At 35.7% G+C, this 27,314-nt stretch overlaps 1 protein-coding gene across 1 annotated transcript in view; it reads right to left on the bottom strand.

The window, feature by feature from the left end:
- Nucleotides 1-27,314, bottom strand: part of LRP1B (low density lipoprotein receptor-related protein 1B) — a 614,444-nt gene that overhangs the window by 290,875 nt on the left and 296,255 nt on the right. The window contains exons 8-14 of the mRNA XM_009319022.1: nucleotides 24,540-24,762; nucleotides 21,408-21,579; nucleotides 19,597-19,740; nucleotides 17,942-18,178; nucleotides 10,801-10,981; nucleotides 7,688-7,907; nucleotides 4,791-4,980 (exon numbers count right to left, since the gene is read on the bottom strand). Coding sequence (XP_009317297.1) covers nucleotides 4,791-4,980; nucleotides 7,688-7,907; nucleotides 10,801-10,981; nucleotides 17,942-18,178; nucleotides 19,597-19,740; nucleotides 21,408-21,579; nucleotides 24,540-24,762 — 1,367 coding nt within the window. The remainder of the gene's footprint in view (nucleotides 1-4,790; nucleotides 4,981-7,687; nucleotides 7,908-10,800; nucleotides 10,982-17,941; nucleotides 18,179-19,596; nucleotides 19,741-21,407; nucleotides 21,580-24,539; nucleotides 24,763-27,314) is intronic.

Consider the following 27,314-nt stretch of genomic DNA (forward strand, 5'->3'; position numbering starts at 1 on the left):
TGTCCCTGCCCACGGCAGGGGGGTTGGACTAGATGACCTTTAGAGGTCCCTTCCAACCCAGACTATTCTATGATTCTATGATTATTCAAATCAAAGGATGCCAGTTAACACAAAGATTTAAGAAGATATCAGAAGCTGCCAAAACAAACAAACCACAATACAGTATTCAACAGTGAATCCAAAATTATAAAGCACAAGTCAAGGAGATTTGCAATTATTTAATTAAAGAATATACATGAGTTTGTCAGATCACTAAAAAAGGATAGGCTATAGAATAAAAGACTATTTAATAATATAGAAAACACTTTGAAAACCCATGATGATTTTGAAGCCCAGTGCAAGCCTAAAATAAATAAAATCAAAATTAAAACACTAGATTAAAGCCAACTGGTCTGTCTTGAAGATGAAAGGTTCCTACTTAACCTCATAATTGGGATGACAACCTACAGTAGAGTAGGTTACTTGCTAAGTAAGTGATAAAAGAGAGGATGAAAACAAGGAAAATACCAAGTACCAAGAGTTAAAGCATCAAGATCCTAGATAAATTGGTTTTTAAAGGGAGCTTTAAGGAAGCCTTGAACCTGAAGGTGCAAAGAGACCCTCAATCCTGTCGGTCTTGCTGAAGACACTCCTAGGCTAAAATATCTCCTGAAATGCAGTATAACAAAAAGGTTAAGTCTCTTTAATGAGTAAGCTGTGGAACTTATTTAGCTACCAAGTATTTATGAAATCAAATTTCCTCGACTGCTGTTCAGAACAGCTATTTTATATGGGTGTTCTTAAAACATTCCCAAAATTTTAGAAGTACTTTCAAAGCTATTAATATAGTTTTCATTTTTTTGCTAGCTTTTAAAACAGGTGCTGCCTTGCCACGTGCAGATGATTGAATTAGGCTCATTCCATTTTAATTTGCTAAAAATTAGGCCAGAGCTATAACAGCAAGGTAGTTGCTTCTCAGTCATCATTCTAAAAAAAAAAAAAAATTACGGAAACCGTATGCATTTGTTTAATTGTCTCATTTAAAAGATACTGTGAAGTATTTATCACTGCTTAGAAATTATTGTACTTCTATGTTTTCATGAGTATTCATTTATGTTTGTACCTTCCCATAAACCTAACCTCAAGTACTGCTAAAGTTGTGTAAGTCTACTTTTAGGATCATACTACACAGATGAAGAGCAGCAGCCTGGGGCTCAAGCAGCTCTTCTTTGCCATCTGAGGAGTTAAAATATCAACTGATTTCAAAAGAGGTTATTTTAACTGCTGTAAATGGACTTACACAAGAATTACTTATATATGAATAGCAATCTCCCCTTTCAGAGCAGTGGAAATACCCGCAGGCCTTGGCAATTTCATATGCTGACTGTAAATCCAACTCCTATGATTACTATGCTTCCCACCACCTCCCCATTTTTTAAGGTATTCCTGACGCATACAGACCCAAAGACTATACCTAAGAAAATAAGACGAATTCTAATCTCTGAAAGCAAGAAAAAAACCCATTCCTCTGCAAAAGGATCATGCCTCTTGAGATACAAAGACAGTGAAAAGCACCTCTTCTTAAGGAGATACCGAAAGAAGCTTAATGTCGCTACCCATAGTACTAAGCAAAGCAGGATTGGCACAGTCAAGTATCCTGTAAAAGGTCTCCTAATAAAAATGCCAGTCTCAATTCAACTACACCAAAATAAATTCGCATGGTGTCTGCTTGTACAAACAGTGACAATAACGACAGCATCAAAACAGTAACCTTAAAATATCAGAGGCAAATATTTTATAAGGTACGTGTGCATAAGCTATAAAATATAACTCATACCATAAAATAAACTACTATGGTTTTCTCTGTACCACATGATTCAGCCTTGATCTTGCTCTTTTAGAAGAAACATACCCCCCCCCCAAAAAAAAAAAAGAAAAAAGAAAAAAATTAGCTTCGCTTTCTTTAAAATAAATGCTTGTGGTCCTTTAGGAACAATGCAAGATCTACCTCACTGAGCATGATAAAAAGGGAAGATCCTAAAGGCTGTAGTTCGCTTACAAAATTCCAATTGCAATTTCAAACAAAGAATGCATTAATAAGCCAAATTTGCCTTCTCAAGATTTAAGCTCATTCAGCTAAAAATGTCTAAGAGGTAATATTTTAGTCTTCTATCTCTGGTGTTAGCTTAGAAGGCACTGTTAGCTTAGAAGCTAATAGGAATTGCATTCATTTTTAAATTTCCATTTTTTCTAAAAATAAAACAACTTTCTGAGTACTGAATAAAGCAGCAGAAGTACTAAGTATTTAAAGCAATCACAACATCCTCTCTTAGCAGACACAGCTCAAGTATTCTGAAATCTGGCCAACGTGAGGGTAGATTTGGGGGCAGATTTTGCCTTAAAAAAAAGGTCAAGCCCAACAAAAACCCCCAAACACACTATGTATTTACATGACTTTGGAAGTGAGAGTCCTTGAAAAGCATCTGTGATAAGAGGCGCACTGTTACAATGACCTTGACATACTACAGTTTGGTTTAGGTATTGAAAATTTAGATGTTATAATATCAGAAAGGAGAAACTTTCAGCATTGCCTCCATACTCATAAAACCAATTACCAGTTGGCTGGCTGGACCTCAGCACTCTGTAATCAAGTATTAATCTCAATGGCTTTCCCTAAAAGCATCTGTGATAAGAGGCGCACTGTTACAATGACCTTGACATACTACAGTTTGGTTTAGGTATTGAAAATTTAGATGTTATAATATCAGAAAGGAGAAACTTTCAGCATTGCCTCCATACTCATAAAACCAATTACCAGTTGGCTGGCTGGACCTCAGCACTCTGTAATCAAGTATTAATCTCAATGGCTTTCCCTAAGAAAGCCTATCTGGACATCTAAAAATATAATTCAGCAGGGAAAGGGAAAACTTCATATTAACCTGTTGTAAAAAAAATCACTGAGCTTTTCAGTAAGGCCTCGGATGGTTAAGTGAGACATTGTAAGAAGTGGTTTTCCCAAGGAAAAACAAACTGGAAGACGTACTTTTAGATAGAGAAGAAGTCTTTGTCTTCTCCAAAGAATATTAACTACATATCTAAGTCTTCAAATACAGTAAATTTTTAAATGAAACACAAAATTAAACAACCCTATACATGCAGTAATACATGCCAAGTATTTTGCCTATACACATATGCACTTCCCATTTTATATTTTAGCACCATTTTGAAAACTAAACTGCTTCTTCCCTTGGTAAATCACCAGTTGTTTTTTTGCTGGACAGAAAAAAATATGGTAAGAGTAGACAGAAGAAAAACAATAAAAAACTATGTAGTATGTATGGTATATAAAACCTCTGAAATAAACCTATGCAAAATATTTAGCCAGTATATATAGGGAAAATATTCACTGTACTTTTCATATATACATGTATCATTTTTGTATACACACAGAAATGTATATATACACATTTGGCACATAGATATATGCCTATAACAAATACAAAGGCTAAATATTTCCTCTGTATCTGAGTGCTAAATGCTTTTTCTAATGTTTTGATTTTATCCACCCTGCACTAGTTTTATCAGTTGCTCTCTAAGCCATTCATTGACTACAAATGAGAGAGATACAGTCAAATCTTCCAAGTGCTAAGAATAGACATGAACAAGACACCGCACCCACATCCAGATCTGAAGGTGATGGTACTGTGAAAATAAAATTGGGCTTTATGCACAGGGACAAAGTACTCATAATAGGTCCTGCAAACTTTAAAAAAAAAAAAAAATAAAATCACGGTTTTAACAAACACATTTTAATGTTCTATCTGTACTAAGCAGCATTTGGATAAATGGTGAAATTTACATTTTGTTACTTTTTTTGGTTCATGTACAGAATCAAATGTAGCAGGACTGCCAACACCTTTCGTGTCTCTGTTTTTCTGTAGGAACTGTTGAACTGGAAATGTTCCACTTCTACATGTCAAAAATGATGATCTATAGAGATTAATGAGATCTGTAGACATTAATATTTAATACGGTCATCTTTGAAATGGTATTTTATTTACACTAATTCCTGATGTCCAGTTTCATGTTTGGTAGCAGACATTAACCAGAACTGTTTTCATTAAAGAGAGCAAATATTCAACAGCTCACGTGAACACTGCATGCAGTAAATGGATTCCAAAGTTTTCTTCAGTAAAATACATTTGTAAGTTTACCTGTAGAGCAGCAATTGCATTTTCTAAACTCCATGCGTGCAAACCTATGGCCTTTATCACAATTCTCTACTGATATAAGTAACAACACTCATGGATTTTTCCACTACTCTCAAAGGCCACTTACTCTGATTCTGTGTACCAGCACCATGTCCTTTCAGGAGATTAAATCATGCGGTGCTGATGTACCAAGATGGGGGAGAAAATTACAAAAAGGAAAAAAGACAGACAGGATCTATGATCTTATTTAAGAAAAGGTAAATGCAATAATACGTTTTATGTTTATGAGCCAATGTGTATATATTATCTATTCTATTCTATTTTTAAACTTTTACAGTATCTCTGACACACAAGAAAAATGGCAATAAAGGCAGTGTAAATACACAGAAGAAATTCAGACAGGTATAATACTATGATTCACTTCCTAGTAAGTATGAGATGATTAATTTCAACATCAATGGATTGAAACATCTTTCTGATGCCATGAGTCATATTCTTTTTTCTATTGTGGTTCATCTAGTCACCTCAAAATACTAGGAGACTGTAAGGGAAAATAACCTTTTATAACAGACCTTTGGAGAAATCATATGTTATAAATACCTTGCTGTTTACGTGGATCATAAATCTGGAGCCCAAACAAAGGTGGTCTCTCACTTCTTAACAGTGTCACATTCCTTGTAACCAGATCCAACTGGAAAATTGACCCATTCATATAATCTGTCCAGTATATATAATTTCCATGATGTGAGAGTCCAAAAGGATGATTCAAATCTTTTCCATTGTAGACTACCTGCAATTGATTAGTGGTAAGCATTAGCAAGGTTCAAATAATTATTAATTTTTCTTAGCATACACTGCAGAGAACATAAAATGGGAAACAGGAAAACTAAGCACTGTGCCCAAACATAATGACTTAATGCAATAAAATCGAGTGTAAAGCCGTTCTATGCGCCAGCATCAATATCTAACTTCAAGACTTCGTATAAACTCATTTTAAGTGTCCCCTGTCAGATAACGCAGAGGAACGTAGGTAACCATGCAACCATTTTGTTCAGTAAATATCTACCTTCTTCCCTAGCAAGGTAGCATGGTTGTTTACATAACTTTGAGTAATCTGTCAAGTATGTCAAATATCTGCTTCTTTTAAAGCAAAGAATAGTGTGTATGAGTTGCTTATTTTTGTTGCAGTGTGAAGTAAGTGGAGAGATTGCTTATTCATTTCTGTGAACTTCCTCTCTAGTTTGGGTTGTGATAACTTAAAAAAACCAAACATGCCACAGTTTGTTCCCAAAATAAGATAAACTTTCTTCCACGCACCTTCTACTTCTGGTTTATTAACTCATACATAAAACTACAAATTACACCCCAAATCTTGTCTTTATTTTATTGGCCGCAGAAATGTTCTAAAACAGTGTCATTTGCTATAGCTCCAGTTTCAGGACTGCAACTACCACTACACAAGAGCTGTCTGAGAAAGAGGAACAGTTTAAAAAAATTTTCAATCCCTATAGCATGAAAAGAAAACTTTAAAAAGAGTCTAAACTTACCATCAAGTAAATTACAGTAATTAGAATGATTTACTTTAAAAAGACATAGAAAACTGCAGAACTCTCAGTCATCTACTTTTGGGAGCCCTGCCTTTGTACTTCATCGTATCAGCTGCAGTCTGGAATGACTAAGTTCCAGTCTTCTGCTGGCTGGGGTCCTTGCTTGAACTAATGCCCAACAATGTATTTCTATCTTGCCTCTAGAAAGAAGGAAGCAGTTCATCAGATGCCCTACGTTGTCTCTATTTAGAGACACAAACCCAAGAGAACAAGGAGACAAAGCCCACTAAAATACAACTACTACGAGGTAACAGACATCATCCCCTTTTGCCCTTTGAATTTTCTCTTTGGGCTAGGAATTCTTTTGGTGAGAACTCCTCACCTCAGTGAACTGCTTTTGATCAAAGTTAATCCATCAGCCAATCATCCACCACCTACTGGTGGAATTTTAGTAGGACTTGCCCACCCCCTAAAATCTTCATTATACTGACACAGAATTAAAGATGCCATTGACCCAGTTATATTTTGACCAAAATATCCTATAATAAAGAACAAATTATTCAGCATCAAAAGCAAGTATCTCCTAGGTTTTTTTGGCTACATAAGTTTCATTCAAATGGTTATGCAGTTTATTTAAATCACAGGATTATAGAAAAACGCTTTTGAAAAAAACAGCACCATTCTGTGACACGCTTCAAAATAAAACCTGTAAATTCAGGTGCTTCTTATTATTCACCAGTTCTGGTGGGAGGCAAAACCAACAAAACCAGCAGTTCTCACTAGCGATCCATGTGTAATCCACGGCAGCTGCATTTAACCTTCCTAGACCTGTTCTGTCCAGGAACTTTTCAGGAAGTCTAGCATCGCTAGTAGACAAGGATCTCTAATTAAAAAACATCTTTCTGCCAATGTGCTTACCCTCCTCCCCCCTCCGTTACAGGACCATAACGCATTTGGAGCAAAAGTAGAAGCGCTAAATGTAAATGCCAACCTAGCCATTATGACCAACTGCAACACTACAGCATTAGTACAGGCTTAACAACCGATCATTCAATATAAAGGATTTTAAAAGCAATATTAAAGCAATATGAGCTTGTACAGGGATGAGTTCCAGGGAGGACACTGTCTACAGTTACTACTTTCAGTAGTAGAGATCTGCGTATTGGTCCTATCAAGGCCATCATACAGAGGGAATCATGAGTGAAGGATAAATGAGAAGTCACAAGACATGTACATGTTGTGACAAAATCCTCCCACAGAAGGACTTAATGCCCGCCATTCTCAATTAACGATGGAAGTTTCAGTTGTCAGGGTACTAATTTTACGAAGCAGATGCTAAACCTTCCCTGAATTATCAAACTCTACTCTAAGCTTTAACTGTTTTCCAGGTTTCTGTTCTTGTTACTTCTACAAAACAACACAGAACTTCTGTACAGACTTGTATCTAGCTAGTATAGCCATTAGTAACAACTAAAACAATCTCTCCATCTTGCAGTGCACTTGTTGAGTGCTGCCCCTTTGCATATTCCCACAAACACTCAAATGGGGCGCTGAGATTCATCGAAAGCGGCATATCCAGTGAAGTTAAATGAAAGCCTCTCTCTGGCAGAGCCAAAAGAAGGTTTTTTTGCTACTGAAAAGCTCTTTGTAGCTTCGTGGCTCAACCAAAACGTAACTCATTGTCGTATGAGAAAAAGAATTAAAAACAAAACAAAACAAAACCAAAACAAACAAAACAACTTCTGTGTCACTTTCTAAAGATGAAAATTTTAAGCTGTACTATAGTCCCCTACAAGAAACTGCCAACATTGCTTGTTTCAACAGAGATGACACTGGACATGCCACAGGGTTATGCAGACTTTAAAAAGCTTGAAAAGTATTTTTAACATAACACAATAAAACCCAAAGAAAGAGCATGCCTGTGGCAAAACAGCAGTATTTTTCTTTTACCTTTCTTTCAGTTCCATTCAAAAATATCCTTTCAATGTGATCATAATAGGCGTCACACCAGTATAATACATTGGTGTGGTAGTCCAGAGTTAAACCATTTGGCCACAGCATCTTTGATGTTACAAAAATCTGCCGACTGTAGCCATCCATCCATGCCTTCTCAATTCTTCCCACACTGTCGTCTATTTCATCTTCTTCCCAGTCTGTCCAATACATCCAGCTATGAAATTAAAAAAAATGAACATTCAAATACCATTTTAATCATGTGAATTATACTGTAGACTTTTAGCAGAAGTTTGCAACAGTATATCCACAAGCCAGAGCGAATTTGACTTTTGCATGTTTCTTTCCACTGCTATTTCTACAACTATTTTTACATTCCCTGTGTGCTGGTTGCTGCTGAAATGCCACTTATATGGTCTTTTGGTCATATTGGAATGAATTACATGAATACCCAATGGACTAATGGACATGAGAAGTGAAAGAATTGTTTAAGACCTTATTTAATCACACCAGATTTATGATTATTTTTTTAAACCAGCAATTTTATTGACTTAGTCACAAATTCAAACTTTTACTGGGTTTTGGTTTTTTTTTGGCCAAGACTAATTTGCCTTTATGATGCAAATCTGCTTGTTATGACGCTTAATATTATCAAAAAAGCTGCAACACATCAATTAACTGCACTCTACTTTAATAGCTACAGGATAACCTTGACATTCTGCGAACTTCACATCCCACATGAAAGCAGCTAAATTACTCAAAAAACTGTTACGAGCACTCTGTCCCTCACAAAAATGTTTAGAAAGATAGATGGCTATAAAAAGGATTTGAAAATTTTAGCATAGTTTTATGGTTTACAGCACAGCAATATAGGTAACCAAAACAACTCTGAAAAATAAGTACCTATGCTACTTTGGAAAAATTAAGCAAGCATTGTAGTTAAGTCATCTGAAAGTATTAGCTCAGAGGAGTTCTATGAGCCATTCTCTACTGGACACTAGAGAACACACCCTATGTTTCTTTTTTTTCTTCCTTATTGAATTAATCTGATTATCATGTTTTATTACAGAATTTGCTGGTGACAACTCCGATTTCAGCAATTTAAAATACACAACTTGAACTTATACAGAGGGTAGCAAATATGCTAAGAAACACCACTTTTCTCTTTTCTCTTACTTTTTTTTTTCCCCCAAAGGAAAAACAGGTTCATGGAAAGAAACACATAGAAGCCTGTATGTAATCTACGAAGCGTCTAAATAGCATTTCAGATCATATGACGTACAGTGACATCAATATGCTGAAAACATTTACTAGATAGTAGACGTTTACTTTTAAAGTCAAATCTAGGATTTCAATTATTGAGCATTAAATAGAGGAAAAATGGATCTTAAATGGATCCTACTTGTTAAAGTAGTCACGATTTAATTGGTATTTATGTGCCTCACCTTTGATTTCACCAGATTTATGTTTCTGAAATAACTTGTGTGATCCTAACCCACTTAACCTGTCTGTACTTTGAAGAATAAAGTCGTGGAACTTAAATTTGGAATTTACAAAGGAACGAAACACTGAAGTGAAAAACAGTTTTGTTATCAAATCTGTGTAAGTGATGCTAAATCTAATAGTCAAAAATTTTATTCAATCACACTTTTATATATAAGCATAATTTGATCAATGTTTTATATAAGAAACTGGAAAAGATAAAGAAAAAAATTGCACCATCATCACACAGGTTTACAGATATGCAAATATACCTTCTTTGTTTCTCCTCTGTATCTTCCAACTCACCCAGCAGAAGGTTGTTTTGGGTTCTTTTAATATTTTTGTAAATATATGCTAAGAACATCAACCAATTTTTGATCCATGAGGCTTATAAACTTCACTGCACGTTTGACTCAAACAACACTAGGTTTAATCACAGAATTATAAAACCTGCGTATGCCCTGAAGCTCAGGCAGAGATGCAGGTCAGTATGGTGTTTATTTTATTGGAAGACAAAACATGTTTTACAAATATTTACATGATTGCTCAACAGCAATTACTGAGCTTTTCTCCATTAACTTTTTGTCTGTACTTACTCTAGTTATCATGTCATAAGCTAAAACATGCTTACAGAAACAGTCATTTACATTAATGTGCTTTAATTGTATCTCAAAATGCAGTTAATGCTTCTACATTGGTTAAATCAAGACTAATATTTTCTAAACATAATTAAAATGCTATAATAAATGCTATCCCTCAGGAAAAGCTTCCATGAGAAGTATAATCATGAAAAGCATGCTATTTTATTAGAAAAGTGTTTTATATAATAGCCCTTGTCAGACAATACATCTTCATACACTATTTCCTGTGCCATGCATTTACTGAGCTGGAAAATTTAACAAAGTAATTGTAGGTATGGTTATGGTTTGTGGTCTGATTTTACATCCTTGCTATCCGACCTTAATTAATTGTAGCCTTTCAACAGACACTTCCATTCCTCAGAGGACAAGCTCAAAAGTGAAAACCTGATAGTGTAAATACATTCTAGTACTAGGAAAACAGCAATCAATCTAGCCACACTAGAATTACCTTCCTACATCATTCTCCAGTGATAATTCCCTGAATAAATGTAACAGTGAATTTTTAGGTAAACCACAACTATACCACACCAATATAATGTTTTTTTTTTTTATTATGCAGCCTATCACAATTAATTATGCTAGTAAGTAATGAAAAGTACCTGTCTCATTTAGTTTTGTAAACCAATGTGTACAAGGACATGGATATAATTATCTTCAGAAACTGAGACTTATAAAGAGAGAAATAAAGGAGAGTATTATAAAGTTCACTTAGTATTAAAAATACATAGAGGTCTGATACACTCAATTTGTTTGAAAAAAGGTGAATCACATTCAAATTAACTTGACATAGGTTCAATGGTGTCTAGGCATACACGTTCTTCTGAAGGCTTCAGGCAAGAATGCAGGACAGGAATTACAGATATTATAGACTACTGTAGAATTACAGACTACTACATGACTCTACAAACCCCATCCTAAGCAAAATTCAATCTCGTATTTATACTATAAAGACATGCATTAAACAACATAAATCAGTCTACGTCATACCCATTGACAGGATCAACAACAATTCCTCTAGGGTGGGACATGTCTCCCTCCAACAAAGTTTTTCTACTCTGAGCAGCTTTTTCCAGCCTGGCTACAGCAATCGTTTTCCTGTGACCATCATTTGTCCAATAAAGGTTATTTCCAATCCAGTCCACTGCTATGCCTTCTACATTATCAAGATCTGGTGAGAGAGAGAAGACAGTAGTAAGACATTAATATTATATGTTTATGTTCTAACATTATCCATTAGTATAAACAATGCACAATATATGGTCCATATAGCTAAATTAGATTATTTCCTTGAATCTGAATGATATTTGCTGTGTCTGTCAGAATAAGCCTTTGCTGAAAACACTCTACAAAAGACAAAGACTGGTCATAAAACTTGTGTATTAAACCATAAGCCTTCCTACGTCAACGATAGCTGGCCCTGGGCAAATCACTATTTAACAAAACCCTTCCTAGTTTTAACCCTAAATAGCAGTATCACTCAAGTCAAGTGATAATATGGATTGTATTACTTGTTTGTCATACTTGGATGTACAATCCTACAGTACAATTTCATGACAGGAATCATCAAGACTTGAACAAAGGAATGTAAATTGCTTTTTCTGTTCACATTTACACCAGTAATTCCATCTAGACCCAAGCTTTCATCAGATTCATTCTTTCTCATCAGTGTTAACATCACTTTCTGATCAATGTTGGAGTTTTTTTGAAAGATTTTCTTAGACTAAACATGATGCAAAGAGATTTTTATCGCAATGTACATAAAAAATTCATGCATTACCATTTTTTAAGAAATGCTGATGTGACAAAATCACTGATCCTACTTAAATCCCGCTTACGCCACATACACATGTGAAAATCTGCTAAACTGAAGACAACCGTTTACTATTTAAACTGTGCTGCCAGACATATGTAATTTAACTGTCAGCTTTCCAGACAACCAACTTCACATGAACTCCTGAAGTGCTGGTTTGGGACATTTCAAGTCGTTATCAGAGTAATTTTTACCGCAACAACATCGTGCAGTGGCGCAGTGTTGCCACCGTCTAAACCTTCCCTCAGATTTCTCCACCAAGATGCCTCCCCATAATACAATCCGTAAGTACTAATGGAAATGTCTTACTTGCTAGCATTCATAACTTTGGCATACCTACAAATTTTTTGCAACCTATCAGATTTCTTTTCCTTGGGATAAACTCTTCCCCTATAATACTTTTTAGACCCCAAACACCTTTACCAACTATGGCTCTAATACTCTAATTCCCTACAAGAAACCAGTAAAATTCTTTGTGATGGACGGGAATGCAAAGCTCTTTTACCAAGTCACACTCTACATAACTTATTTAGTGCAGTACAGAAAACTTTCTGCTTACTATAACCCATAGATAACATGGTATGTCATCAACAATACACTAAGATAAAATATGACAGCTTTACCCAATAAATGAAATATTGGGCTTTTTATACACTTAGATGCAATAACAGCATCTATAAATGGTGCCGTTACAATCTCAATAGCACTGGAACATGATAAATTACTTCACAGCATTTTTGTTGAACAATGTTTTTAGTGATTCTAATACCACCATATTCCCTATCAAGTTAGCAGAGCTATAAGGTTTTCAAATACCTTGTCATTGCAAAATGTTTCATTTTTTGTTAATTTTATAACTATTTCCTTTTTTAAAAAAAGCAAAATGCATTTAAATATGATGTTGAAGTATATTAAGATTATGATATAAACTTGCACTGTATACTAAAATTTAATAATAACAAGGATCCCCTTGTTAAGAGAGATACCTCAGTCAGTATGCTTTCAATGTTTAAAAGTAGAAAATTAAAAGAAGCTGTTGGCTCCTCAAAGTCAGAGCATGAGAGCCATGCAATGTTTTTAAAACTGCTTTTTTCCCCTCATCAGTATCCTCTGTCTGGGTACAACGGCAGTGGACAAACAGCACAGATGAATAAAGATAAATATACAAATGAGATTTTTTTAACATGAAAGAAATTCTTGTCAATAACATAGAATTATATATGGAAGTAATTGAGAAATGAGTTTACTTGTCTTGAAGAAGTTAACGAGGTCTAGAGTAGTTCAGGATTCAAACTAGATGTTCTTTCTAGCTTTAATGCTGTCCATAATTCCAAGTGTGCAATCATCCTATCCCATGCATATTGATTATGTTAAATTAAACACTCATGAAGAGGTATGTATGTATGTATATAAAACTGTGATGTATTTTACACTTGCTAGATTTCGTTTGTTGTTTTTTTTCTTTAACCCTTGAACTGCAAAGTACAATCTACCGCCCGCAGTGACCTGAACAGTAACAGGAATTAAGGGTAAGAAAGATCTCCAGCGGCCGTTTTTAAGTGTGTAGTTCTTTGAACGTGGGAACAACTGAAGCCTGACTACCTCTGTATTCATGTGTTCCTTTGCTTTTTGACTACTTAGCAGAAGAACAATGAAATTTTTTCTTCTCTTCCATTATAATTCCATGTCACAATTTGTGTCCATGTTGCTACACCAGCTGCAGAAATCAATAAAATAAGAATGAACTTGCAAATCATCAGTCCTTGCTATCTCCTCTCCCTATTTTTACAAAATTTTAGGATTTTAATTATAGTTGGACCTCTGCCCTACATATCAATTTAAGTTGAAATCATTCTGAAGGTCTAGAGGATATTGCAGAGAAACAAACGTACCCACTGAAGTACCAAGTAAACTTGTTCACATAAGAAACTAGACCAAAATTTAGTAAATCAGTCATGGGCGTAGAGATGGCACTACATCCCGTGAGACACAATATGAGAAAGTTATGGAAAAAAAAGTGGCCTATGCTCAGGTGTTTTCCAAAATGTGTTTAACATTTTTATCCGTATTTCTGATACACCTAAACATCACTCTACTTTTGGGGAACTATTTTTCCTTGTGATCTAAAAAGCTTGAAGGAAGCAATGGTGTCAAAATTCACTCTCCAGATGGAGGATGTGAAACAACAGTATGATGACATACCTAACCCAGCAACCACCTAGTCTGACAAGAATCATCCCGTCAAAGGACAACACAACCGTGGATCAGTCAGAGTGGGCGAGATCAGTGCCAGCAGCTCGCTCAGGTTTCCGAGGCTCATGGACACTGTCAGTTTTACTTGCTGTCTCTCAGTGCCTTTGCTACATTCTTTTAAAAAGGCAATGTCAGAGAGCTGGAACTCTCTGAAAGTGGGAGAGTGGCCTTTGGTCTTGGAGTGATCGAGCATGTTGAGAAGAGAGAAGTGCAAAGTATGGTAGGGAAAAGAAGAGAGCATCTCACCAAGGACCTGGGAGCCCAAGGCTCACAGAGAAAGGCTGCTGAACAGAACAGGCAACAAAGATGAGCTTCAGGAGTGAAAGAAAAGTCCTTTAGGGCTCAGAGGGGTCCCAGCAGATTTTGCTCAACTCAAGGAACACTGACACGACTAAAACCAAGCTTGAGGACAAGCAGTGATTTGTTCAAAACCCATTTTGTTTTTATCCTGTCTGACCTAGACGTTTTGGGTTAAACACAGGTTTTTATACTAATAAGATCAGCTTTTTAATGAAAATGTTGGGTTTTTTTTTCTTCTTTGGGAGACAAAACAGTCCAAATATGGACTGTATTAATATCAACAGCAAAGCTAAATATTAGGTTAGAATGCTAGATACCTCCTAAAATTTACAAGCATATTGCTCGAAGTCTATTCAGTTTCATATAATAGCTACTGTATCTGAGCTACCACGCCTTCTACTGTAATTTTGGAGCATCCATATTTCTAGACCAAATACAATGTAAGTTAAAAAAACTCACGGTAATTAAATACTAAATATATCAGAAAATTTTAAAATAAAGGAGAATTCTACAGCACAAGCCTACAAAGACAGTTTACATTCTTTTTGTGAAGTTACAGTTTAAAGTTCACTTTTATTTAACTATCTAAAAGCTTTAAATACATTCCTTACTTTTTAGGTGGGCTTCACATCAAGTAGTAAACAGGAACAAAATAATGGCCATTCTGGTTAAACAAAATTGATTTGACTACAGTAAGCCAGGCTTTCTGCAGTGAAGCCCTTTCAACATAAAAAGGATAAGGTGAATAAAATATACCATTCTGATCATTGTTCACTTGCTAATTGAAAAATTAACATTTCTAATTCTGGAAACACTACCAGAATTTTACAATCAACAGTAGTATGTCGGCTCCAAATATACTGACTATAGATACAAGATTTTAAAAACCTCATATTTCTAGAGGCAACAATTTGCCACAATGATTTTAAATATGCAAGAGATTATAAGCACAGTGTGTAATTTGGTACAGAATGGCCTAGCTCATCAATGTCAGTTAGATCATGTACACTAATAGTGCCTAAAATACTAGATTAACATGAAAACTGGTGAAAAAAATAATTCTTCTATATACCAACCAGCTAAACAGCTTCCAAAGATCTTTACAGACTTACTTTGACCTTGTTTAAGCAAAAAGGTAGCCCTTGACCACCTTTGCTAATATTTACAAGTGAATAATATAACACCTTAAGGCTCACAGCAACCCCAAACAACAAAAGGGGGACAAAGACAAGTAAAAAAATCCCAGAGTTTGTGTTTATGTTACTTCAACTGAACAATATTTAAATTCCTTTAAAAATGTCTGGTTTGTTCCATTTTTTAATTTAAAAAACTAATTTCAGATGCAAGTTTGAAACCTTAATTATAGCAATTTCTGTTGCTGGTGAGAGCACACTACTATTGCAGTTGCGCTGCCGACTCTAGGGTAGGCCGTGCTGTGGGCTGTCAAATAGTTATCAATATTACGCAGCAGTTTGTTTCCCAAAGTGAAGAATAAGAAATCACAGCTGAAACTATATCAAACTCCAGCAGTGTGAGGTGCTCAGCATTCTCAATCCCCAGTCAACAGCTTATAGGATCAGGCTCTCATGTAGGCAAACTGTAATTATTTGAGTCTCAGTGTTGTCTGAGCTAGCATATCTGTTCTTGCAAAACCCGATGGTCACAAAAAATGACAACTTCTAATCTGAGAAGTGACACCTACCACAGATAGAGTTCCTTAGCAGCATGCTCTTCAGAGCGAATATTAAACCACCTCCTGACACACCTGATTTTCTCTAGTAGCCTTCCACCATGGAATGATTTAATCTGTCCCTGCTGAGTTCTTGAGAGCTGACAAGAATAAAAGCTGAGGTGGTATGGCTGGAGGCCATATTAATGTTTTGAATCATGAAAAATACATTAACAAGTGTTCTTTAAGCATATTTTAAAGTTATGAAACTACACCAAGTTCTAACTAACAATGTAAGCTCCTGGGGAAGGAGTGAGAGGAGAAAGACAGTGACATTTTTTTGGTCTTTTTAAGTATTAAGACCACCAATAATATATCACTGGATAATCCATAACTCTTTTGGTATTGCATTAGTGGTTTTGCTATGTTGTACTTATAAAGAGTAGGAATTCCAGTTAAACATTATTTAAAAGAGTCTCTTCAATTTGCTGGTTTGGTATACAAAGTTTTTGCATGTTTGATTAGAGTAACCTCAACCTGTTTGACACCTTTCAGAAAAGATGCTCCTTGGTGCTGCCTTATCATATTTAAATCTACATACCGTCCTCTCCTTCCTCTACTCCACACTTGGATTACTTTGTTGTAAAATGAAATGTGTGTTGTTTAGTAAAAGAAAGTCAGCAATGGAAGTTCTGTGATGCATATTATCCATTTCCATATTTGCAGTGAAATGAAGAATTACCAGATTGACAGCTGAGTATTCATTATTTACTCAGACAGCTGCCTTTTATTAAGCAATCATGAATATAGTGTAAAGAGCCATCTATTCCTTGCAACTACTGCTAAAGGGATCTTTGTGCAGACTCTGAGGTCTGTGGAGAGACCTTATACCAAAACAGCACCATATCACTGCAAACTGGAGATAACTTCTCTGAGAAGGGTACATTAAAACATGGGTTATGAATGACAGGGAATGAAAATCCCTGTGCTAAAACAATGGTATTTTAGTTACTTTCACTACCTCGACCTTCAATTTACAAGTAAAGATATTAAGCTCTCTGAAAGGCAAGATGAATATTCACACTGCTCATTTTCTTGAGTACTAGAAAATAATTACTGTAGAATGGATTTCAACCGAGGCAGTTGTTACCTCCTGCCGAAGCAACCTTTCTTAAAAAGGGTCCATGAAAGAAAAAGAAATATGGGTTGACAAACTGGTGGTTTTATCACTGAAACAGCATTTAGTATGACGAGATATGATTCTGGACCAGGGAGATTCTGTGAACTGTGGTGGCATAGGTGGAAACTAGAGAACTGCTGGTATTTTCTCTCATTGCTATAATAAATGGTACAAACGTCTTAATTAAGGTTCTAAAAAATGTTTAGGTCTTCCTGTTGCTTCCACATATACAAAGGAAAACACATCAGGAAAGACAGTACTTTTTTTCTAATGAGTTTGCAAGCACCACAGGAAGTCTCACTCTGCCAAACTACTTGAATAAGCTCCAGAATCCACACTACGGTACAGATTGGAGTGAAGAAATCTTATAAAGCCACGGGATGGCTCAGCGAATGATTATGAACTACATTATGGATCCATTGTATCTAACTTCTGAAAGAATACAGTGGAGATGTAGGAGCTACTCACTGGCAGGTATAAGCTTAAATGGACAAAGTAAGCATTCACAGCAGAGCAGCTCCAGAGTCCACACTATGGTACAGGTTGGAGTGAAGAAATCTTATAAAGTCCACAAGGATACGGGATGGCTCAGCGAATGATTATGAAGAACTACATTATGGATCCATTGTATCTAACTTCTGAAAGAATACAGTGGAGATGTAGGAGCTACTCACTGGCAGGTATAAGCTTAAATGGACAAAGTAAGCATTCACAGCAGAGCAACTTAACCAACCTTTAAATTTCTGCACTCAAGAAAAATAAACAGCAAGTTATAAAAAAAGAAATATCTCCAACTCTGTTCAAGGTCTAGTTTTCCGTGGGAGACTTAGATAAAGCTTTAAATTATCTGTAAACACCAGTTCAGCTTCTCCTTAGTGAGATTCTCTGAATGTCACTATCAGTTAGCATTGCCTACCATCTTTGAGGATTGTTTCTCGCTCTGTGCCATCAATTTTCTGTCGTCCAATTAAGAAACTGGTAGTATCAGCAAAGTAAATGTAATTGGTTTCGGCATGGAAGTCCAGAGCACGAGGATTGACCAGGTTTTCTATAGGGATCATGTATTCATCAGACACTTTGGTATTCAGGTCCATTCCCCGTATTATTCCCGGGCGTCCCTTCCCATAAAAAAGAAACAATTCGTTCTTTGGCCCTGCAAAAGAAAGATTACAAGCATAAACAACTGATGCTCCCTAATCTTCTTTACAGTGCATAATGTCACTGTTTAATTAACTGGCACAATTAGTGGGGGAGCAGGAGCGTTATTCAACACCAAAAATTAAACTTTCATATATTCTGAAGGTATCTAAACTCAAGAAATCTAGCTAATTACATTACCTTAATTAAAATACAAATTACTTCAGTGAGCTGCTTACATCTAATTATTTTTTTCTGTAAAAGTTCACACTGAAAAGCAATGCTAGATCACAGAATAACTTTGCAGCTACTGTGAAATGGACATCTATAGCTTTGTAGGCATTTAATTTTACAATTCATTAGGATCTATCAGGGTAATGTAAACCATGACTGAAGTAATCATTAAATCTAACAAGACCATAAACTCCAGCAAATACAAGACATTGTTTTTTTCACCTGTAGTTTCTCAGAAAGAAACAAGATGAAAGATCACAGTGAATGTCTTTCAAATGGGAAGGAATATAACAAATCAACACATGTTGTTCTTTCATACCAAGATACAAAACATGGACACCAATATTTCCTCTTTCTGAGGAGATTTTTGCAATTTAATCAAGTAGGTTAATTGCAAATAACTCAAGCTTAGTAAGGTGACTTTCTTTCCTTAAAGATACTCATAGATATCCTTAGATCCTTAGTACTATCAATATACCTCTTAAAATTTTCAAAGATATATACTTTTCCTAATGCCTCTCAGGGTTTTTTGTTGGAATTGTTAGTAAAAACTGTATGAGGTTTGACTGAGGACAAATATATCCATCGAAGTATCTAATTGCATGCCTTTCATCTGAACTAAATCAATGCCATTTGATCGAGAAACCGGGCAAAATTAGGTATTCCCCAAAATTTTCAGGACTGTCCTGTTGGCTGTAGGTGACCAACAGATTGTGTATACCTGATGTTAGGTATAACCATAGTTATACAAATCAAACTTGCTTTCACAAAGTATTATGAGAAAAACCTTGCTTGACTTATTCACATGAATGGTCTGCTTCTGAGTTACAAGTTGCCTGTATGGGTAGAAATTAGGTGTGACAAACTATTTAACAGCATTTCAGTACCTATGTGCTGTGAGAATGCATAGTATATAAAGAAAGAGTAAGACTGATTAACTTAAAACCTGTGATAATTCTTAGAATTCTTTAAACAGCGTCCCAGGTTTAATTTGTCACTTGTATGAACTAAGCCAAATCACATTATTTTAAGGGAATGAAAGGAGTATATGAACAAAGTGTCAGGTACGTGTTGCAAACAAATTTTACCCCAAAACGGCCCATGTGATTTGTATTGTTATTGATAAGCATGTTAAATAACACCCAGAACTATACCCTGAAATATTAGCGGCTGGCAGACTCTTTGATTTAAATAACGTACTTTTGCATGACCTGCCATCACTTCCCAAGATGAAGCCAGTCCTGCAGCGACAAGTCCGTGCTTTGTAGTTGCTGCTGAGCAGACAGATGTGTGAACATCCCCCCGGCATTCCATATGGGTCCACTTCACATGCATGGCTTCGGACTACGGTGAGTGAAAAACAGCATGATTGAAATCCATTTAAAGCAAGATAATTATATGCATCAGCATGTAGAAAGTTTAGGCAGGAAAAAAAAAGGGAATTTGTGTCACAGTAAATTTTTCCTCAGAATATAATACAAAAGAAGGGTTTTTTTTTAAGATGACACCCAAAGCAGACAAGTAATCCGAAGGGCCACCTTGTGGCTATTAAGCCATACCCTACAGTGTTGTATGCCATCACCCCTTTTTGAATAAGCTTCTGCACAGCGTTTGCTAGGCAGCACTCCCCTGGGATGGCTGACACTTTTCCCCATTTTTATTTGGTGCTTTGGTTCATTTGGTTGGTTGGTTGGCTTTTTGAGAACAGAGTGAACCCGATACCAACGCAGTTTGCTATTCATTCAACTCCATTAGACAGCACCTTTCTGAGGCAGATGCCTGTGCAGAAACTAAAGAACAGAACGAGCCTTGTAGAATTTTTCCATATTTGTACAGTTGGGACATAAATCCAGCTGAAGAAGCCAAAAGAATTCCTTTCCCTTGACTCCGTATTTTCATATGCACGGTTCTAAATTAGCAGACTAATATATCAAATAAAATTTTTTAAACTCTTTAAGGTATATCCAATGAGAAAACAAAATCTATCTTGCTATCCTACATTTACTAAGTTGGCTTACAACAGGCCAGTACAACAGTATTTTAGCTCAAAAAATGTTTTTCTTGTCTCTCTCCTTTCCCTCAAGCTTTTGAGTTGTTTTAAAAAAAAGTAATCAAGTGGTTTAAGGTCGATATTGTTAAAGGTATACAGAAACTCTACCAAGCTGAGACAGCCTTTACAGCGAATCTTGGCAAGCCACAAACATGCCCATTCAAAACAAAAGAAGTAGCAGAGTGAACAAAGGGCAAGAGGACCAGAGTAATCACAGGATTACTCTGTGATAAAAGATTACACTGTGCTCACGTCTCTCCTCTACCCAACCTCTCTGACTCCCTCAGGGGTACAAGAGGAGGGCCTATAGCAAGGAGAGAGTCTTTGCAACCTCCTTCCGCCACCGACATCTGCAAATCAATGCCCTCAGCTGTAGGGTGAAAATTAGCTCACCCAGTCTACGTCAATTTAGAGTTTGTTACCACTTCAGAAACTTCTCTAAAAGCAGTCAGTCTGTTGATATTTATGCAAACCAAGGAAAACTTAACAGCAATTTCCTATCTCACCAGTTGCTGTGCTGGCAGTTAGGCAGGCTAGCTGCCCACATCTCCATGCTTTTCTGGCCACCCCAAAGACGGGGACTCTTTTGAGGTTCGTAGTCTGTCTGAAAAGCAGGCCCAGAGAAACCAGGGATCTCAGGTCCGGGAGCCGTGTGCGGACGGTATTGGACATCTAACAACTATGAAGGTGTTAAATTCTGAAAGCGTTAAGCGTGTGGAGCCAGAAAACTTGCAGACCAGTGGCCTTTAGCAGCTGTGCAAGCTGAACGCTCAGGAAGCAGTTGTGTTAGGAGCTTAGAGACGCAGGAAAACTGGGCAGATGAAGAAGCAATGGAGAGTTTCGCTGCAGTGACAAACTTTCACTGAATGTTCTGATATATTTTTCTGGAAGAACCTTTTTAACCACACATCCACCTAATATCTGGTTTTACGTTTCCTAGAAGGAGGAATTTTGATCTTACCTGCTGTTTGAGTTCTTTTCTGGTATACATGGATCTCTTTAGCATTGTCAAGTCTAGCAAGAGACTGAACATCAGTGCCATTATACCTGTTTACTCGTAAAATGTTGAGGTTATCTGAATTGACTGTATATAGATAGCTTTCAAATACTGCCAAACCACAAAGATGCCTAATCTGGGAGGGGAAAAAAAAAAAAAAAAAAAAAATCATTATTTTAGCTGAATATTTTAGGTACATCTATGATTTGTAAACATCAAACATTACTGTGAATTGTACATGCTAAACTGTACAAAAGGATTTCTGAATACGTTGACAAATATTTGTAAATAATAAACACAAAATACGTTACAAGTATAGTTCACATTCTTGTCGTCTGAAGTTTACAATTTGAAAAGCTTTGTACAAGAAAGGCAGAAAATTAAAAGTATTTAGCAATCCAAATTCATTTGTCCTCTGAATTGCCCAGTTTGTGTTTTAAATTAAAAGCTCCTACATACTTTAAGTGCAACAGCTTATTTTATTAACTAGTATTAATTAATAATAACTAAGATAATGCTACTTAATATTACTTAATTTAACTAATATATATAGCAAATATAGATATTTAAGACACAGTTTATCGGTTGAATTGATTTATTTTTTTATTATGTTATCATCAAAGCAAGGCAAGTAGTGCAATATATACCCACTGAATATTTTCTTAAATAAATAAATGAATAAAGAAACAAATTCCCTCAGCTATGCTTGTGTTCCTTTTGTGCTGGTGTCTTTGAATATGGTTGTGGTCACACGGTACTGCTTGTTTCTCAAAAAGTGAATTCTAAAATTGTATTAATCTGTGATGTGTTTGTGGTACATTGCTTAAAGATTACCTAATGTTAGTTAGCCAATCACAAGTCAAACATGAAGTGTTTCATAACCTAGTGGTTGTGCTTGATCTATAGATTTAAAAAAAATGTAAAATATTTCATTGACGATTTTGAAAGCTGAACAAATTAAAGAGAATTTGTTAGCAGACATTCAGATATTCATAGGCTGAATATCTTATTAGTTTCATCAATAATTTGTTCAACACAAAGTATTTACTTAGCTCATTCACTCAAATTCAGACACACATCACAAAAAACCCGAAACAAATGAAATACCCCTGTCGCGCATCAAATATTTCAGTCCTTTCTGTAAATTACCCCCCAGTTGGCCAAGTCTTGCTATTGTATTCTGCCCTTACCCAGAAAAAAAAAATTAAAAACTAATTGAGATCAATGGAAGTGTTTAATTAAGACCCAATAGAAATTCAATCCAATTATAGTAAGATGGAAAAGAAAACAGCCTTGAAAATAATGATGCATCTGTACCAAATTGTTGACTTCTCCTCTGCATTGTAATCCCTTCTTCCCTATTTCCATTTGCTCTCAGCTTAAAGCTTTATTATTTAACTCCCATGAGAGCTTTTCTATATTTACACTATTAAAACTATGTGATTCTTTTTACAATACATTTTATAATGACTTAATTATTTGTATTTAATTTATGCATTTGTTGGTTTTTACTTCTCCTGAAGCTTTCCAGCTACCTTATGCATGAATGGAAATGTTGCTTGCTACAAAGAATAGTCCTTTGAAAGCCACACAGACCTTCAATCATAAAAGCCCGTACCATTTGGAAAGCATGTCTTTTGATATGCTTGTACTCATGAAATAGACTTTAATCCCTAAAATTACTTGAGAATAGTTTTCTGGTCTGCTCTTTCCTTGGACTAATGAGGAGTAACTTGGAGTAACTGCCATTCTAAATCCTGGCAAATGCAAGCACAAAACGTAGTGAAATCACCAATTTTTCATTTGAGTGGAAAGACAACCAATATGCTTCTCCTTTTGTGATAGCAGTGACCAACTAAAAGGCCAAACTTTTTAATACCCTTCACCCATATTGAAAGAAACAGACATCCTTCTCCTTTCTTAGCTAGTTTAGAGAAGAAACCCTCTGAACTTGATAAAGAGTCCTCTTTTGCATCTAAATTGCAGAAAGAAGAGAAAGAACAAGCATCTCTCCTATGACACCAGTACAACTCAGTTACAAGCCTGTAAAAGTATGTTAGTTGCTTCTGAAAATGGCTTTCTTTTTTTTAAGGCCCTATTCCAAAATGTTACCTAAAAAAAAAAAAAAAAAAAAAAAAGGAATTTTCAAGATCTTTTGTTCCAGAACAACTGGCTAAAGACTGGGAGTAATTTGGTAGAAAAGAGGAAGATATTTGCTATTTAGCCAGGTGACCTGGACTGCTTTTTGTCACATTTTGTGCCTATTTTTAAATGGTAGTTATACTAACCAGTTGTCTCTTGGTAAACAGTGATTACTTGGAAGCAAGCAAAGTAACAACAGAACAGCAGAACAGGTAAAATGTTTATTCTGTCTGCACATTTTTACACACTCTGTTTAACCTCAGGCAGAAGCAGATGTACTCATGGTACCCACACCAGCTCTGGGAGTCCAAGTAGCAACAAGGAAGAGTTTCTCTTTGCTAATTTTCCTTCGATTTACATAAGCCTCACAACTTATGTTCCTTTCCCTGCTACCTACCACCCTGCTCCCCAAGCTGAAGCAACAATTACGGACTGATATACTCCTGCTCAAAGACTCATACAGTCTCAGCATTTGTATTTATGACTCTGAACATCTGGATCAACTGGGAAAAGCAACGTTGCCATGAACAAAATATGATTTAAGGGCATCCAGATTGGTCTGAACAGGTGACTAGCTTTTGTGGTTCTTCTCTTTCACATTCTTGTGCCTTGTAGTCTCTCCTTCCTGAATTGCCAAGGATATCTTCCTGGCATTAATAATTTACCCCCTAGTATGTTTCCATTGCCCCATATTTTCCCTGCTGACGTCTTTTACAATGGGGAGTGTGACTTAGATGGTGAATTGTTAACGAGACACTGCATGGAAGCTTGTCCATAGGTTGCAAAACAGGCTAAATTGCAAATAAAACAAAACATGCAGATAGATCTTTTACTGTCTAACGCATTTGAAGTAAAAAGAGAAAAAAAACCCTGAAATTACTGTAACTGTTAGCATTATGTACATTTATTTTATTGATATCGTTACTTTTTACTAATTTGCAAATAAATACCTACTTGTCTGCCTTTAATTATTGTATGCCTCTTTCTCCCTTGATAGTCAACAACTTCCACACTGTCCAGGTATATGTCAACCCAGTACACATATTTATTAACGAGGTCTAGTGCAAGAGCAGTTGGCTGTTCAATGTTAGAGTCTACAATCCATGTCCTGTTCATTCCATCCATGTCACATCTCTCAACTTTGGCAGCATTCCCGTAGTCTGTAAAGAAAAGCTTTCTGTTGAAAGAAAATAAGATGTTGTAAGTTTCAAAGGGTGTGAGCAGAGTGCAAAGCTCCTGGTGGCTCTGTGCAAAGCAAGTTTTTGTTCCTCATCGTTTCAGGGGGTTCATCTATCAATAACCCATATAACGCATAATGATAATCATATAATTACAAAAAAAATTCACCGTATCTTCTAACAAATTCACAATTAACACAGAACTTTCTTTCAAACGGAACGTACAGAGGTTCCAAATGCATTTCCTTACACCACAGATGCACCATGTAATACTTGCCATTTAAATGGATGGGACTCATATGTACAGAGACTACGTTACAATCTCTTTAACTATTATTTATAACAAATGGCAAGATAGTTACAAATAACAAAGAGTGGAAAAACCACAAAGCACTTACAGGGTTTGTAGAACAATTCATTGCATATAAGGTATAACAAATACAGCGATCCACACTGTCAGGTTTTTGAAAATACATTTCTAAAGAAGATGCTTTAGCCTGTAGTGCATTTGTATCCAGTCTTGGAAGGATGTTCAGGCTTTGAAATGTTTCCACAAGTCCAATGAGTCATTCCATCCAAGAATAATGGGAAACTACCAAAGACTTAAAATTGCTACTAAAGCTTCCTAACCCGATACTTGATTAGCATGCACTGGGTTTAGTACAGACAAATCAATTTTGATTAACCTGACAATATTTTAACAAGATTACTTATTTGTTAGACTAAATTACACTTGCAATCTGAAGACCACCTTGCCATGACTTTAACATGCTATAAAGAATAATCTGATTCCAGACTGAATGTTACTAAAACTACTTTGAGAATCAGGTTTTCATTTTCCAGATGAAGTGAATTATCTCCTAGTTATTACCACTAATGAGAATAACATTGGATCAACAGCATATAAACCTTGAGATATCTTTATGTTAAAGAGCAGTAATTTATAGCCTTGTAACCTCTCATAGAAATTCAGCATTGTAGTATGTTTTAGGCTGGAAGGAATACATGTTTGCTAAATAGCCAAATGCGACCCATATCCTTTATTATTACCATCTTCAAATAAATAAGAATACATTTTAAATGTAGTTGAAGTGTTTCATGTGCAAAATATGTAAACTAAAAAATGATTAAAAGTATTGAAGGCAGTAGAATTATCTATAGTATATGTAAAGCAGCTGCCAAATGACAAAATGAATTCATCACAGAATCATAAAATAGGGCTTGAGGAGAATTTGAAAGGTCATGTAGTCCATCACCAGGCCATACGGCAGAATAAAGTTTACCTATAACATTCCTGAGGGATAACTCCATTCCTGACAGAAACTTCTATTTATCAAAATCATTTTGAATTCCTGTCTTGTCCTTCATTGTAATTCTGTATCCCAGCTGCACTTCAAGAACATTTTAAAACACACATACTTAACATTCAGGCCCATATAAATCAAAATGTGCACACTGCAGATGATGTGCAAAGTAAAAATTATGTCTGCAAAGCAAATGTTTAATTTGGAAGGAAAACAGCCAAAGAATTATGTGTGTATGTATGTGTATATACTTTTATATGTGTATATATATATGCATACATGTATTTCATCAGCAATAACAAGGCCAACACCTATTACATTTAAAATAAGCTGTCAAAATGTTACATGTACTCTAGTCTATGATCTGTACTTCTGAGGATTTGATTTAGGTTATTTAATGGAACTTTGTATCTCAGGATTCAGAAAGTCAAACTAAAGCTCATTTTGCAATCATAGAACCAAATGGGTTGTGCTGTGATCAGGCACCCACCCGTGTGTGTACATATAAACACATACATGCACACAGCAACTACAGAGACCTGGAGCTTGACTTCAGACTGACTCTTTACTTGATTGCTTAGTGCACAGTATTCTTATACAAGACTTAACATTTCTACGCGATATCATAGAGTAATACACAAGTCAGAACTAATAATTATTTGCCTTTTACAACTATATTCTCTCTTCAGATCACACAAGAAATAAAACGTTTGTACGTCAAATGGAAGCAGTAAAGAGCATCTCATTTAAGATGCTTCTCCAGCTTTCAGGGATGGGAGGTCATTTCTTTGTTTTCTAAATATCTGTTTTATATTAACATCATCTGTGCTAAGGAAGCTAGCATGACTTCATGTGTAAATGACATACTTTTCATTTTAAAAATAAAATTACTCTTCTTCTGGAGACTGACAATAATATAACTTTATCTTTTAATGTAGAGGCAAAAGACAGAGCGAGAAAGTAGTTGCCTAACTGCTGCCGTATGATCAAAGTGTACAGAAAATTAAATTAAGAATATTAAATGCTTTACCATGTAATCTTGAAATGCAATTCTGTATTTAAAGACTAATGCAGATTTTTAGAATGAGGTTTAAATCAGAATTGCATTTATAACACACGAAGCTGTCCCACAATTACACTGTATTTCCTTTGCCTTGGGAGTTCTCAAGGATACACTGTAGGAGTATTTATTTCAGCTCAACACTAATTTTCCCGCTGACAAATGGTGCTGGATTTGCCTATCCATT

The sequence above is a fragment of the Pygoscelis adeliae genome, unplaced genomic scaffold (assembly GCF_000699105.1).
Source record: "Pygoscelis adeliae isolate BGI_AS28 unplaced genomic scaffold, ASM69910v1 Scaffold222, whole genome shotgun sequence".
NCBI classification, from domain to species: domain Eukaryota; kingdom Metazoa; phylum Chordata; class Aves; order Sphenisciformes; family Spheniscidae; genus Pygoscelis; species Pygoscelis adeliae.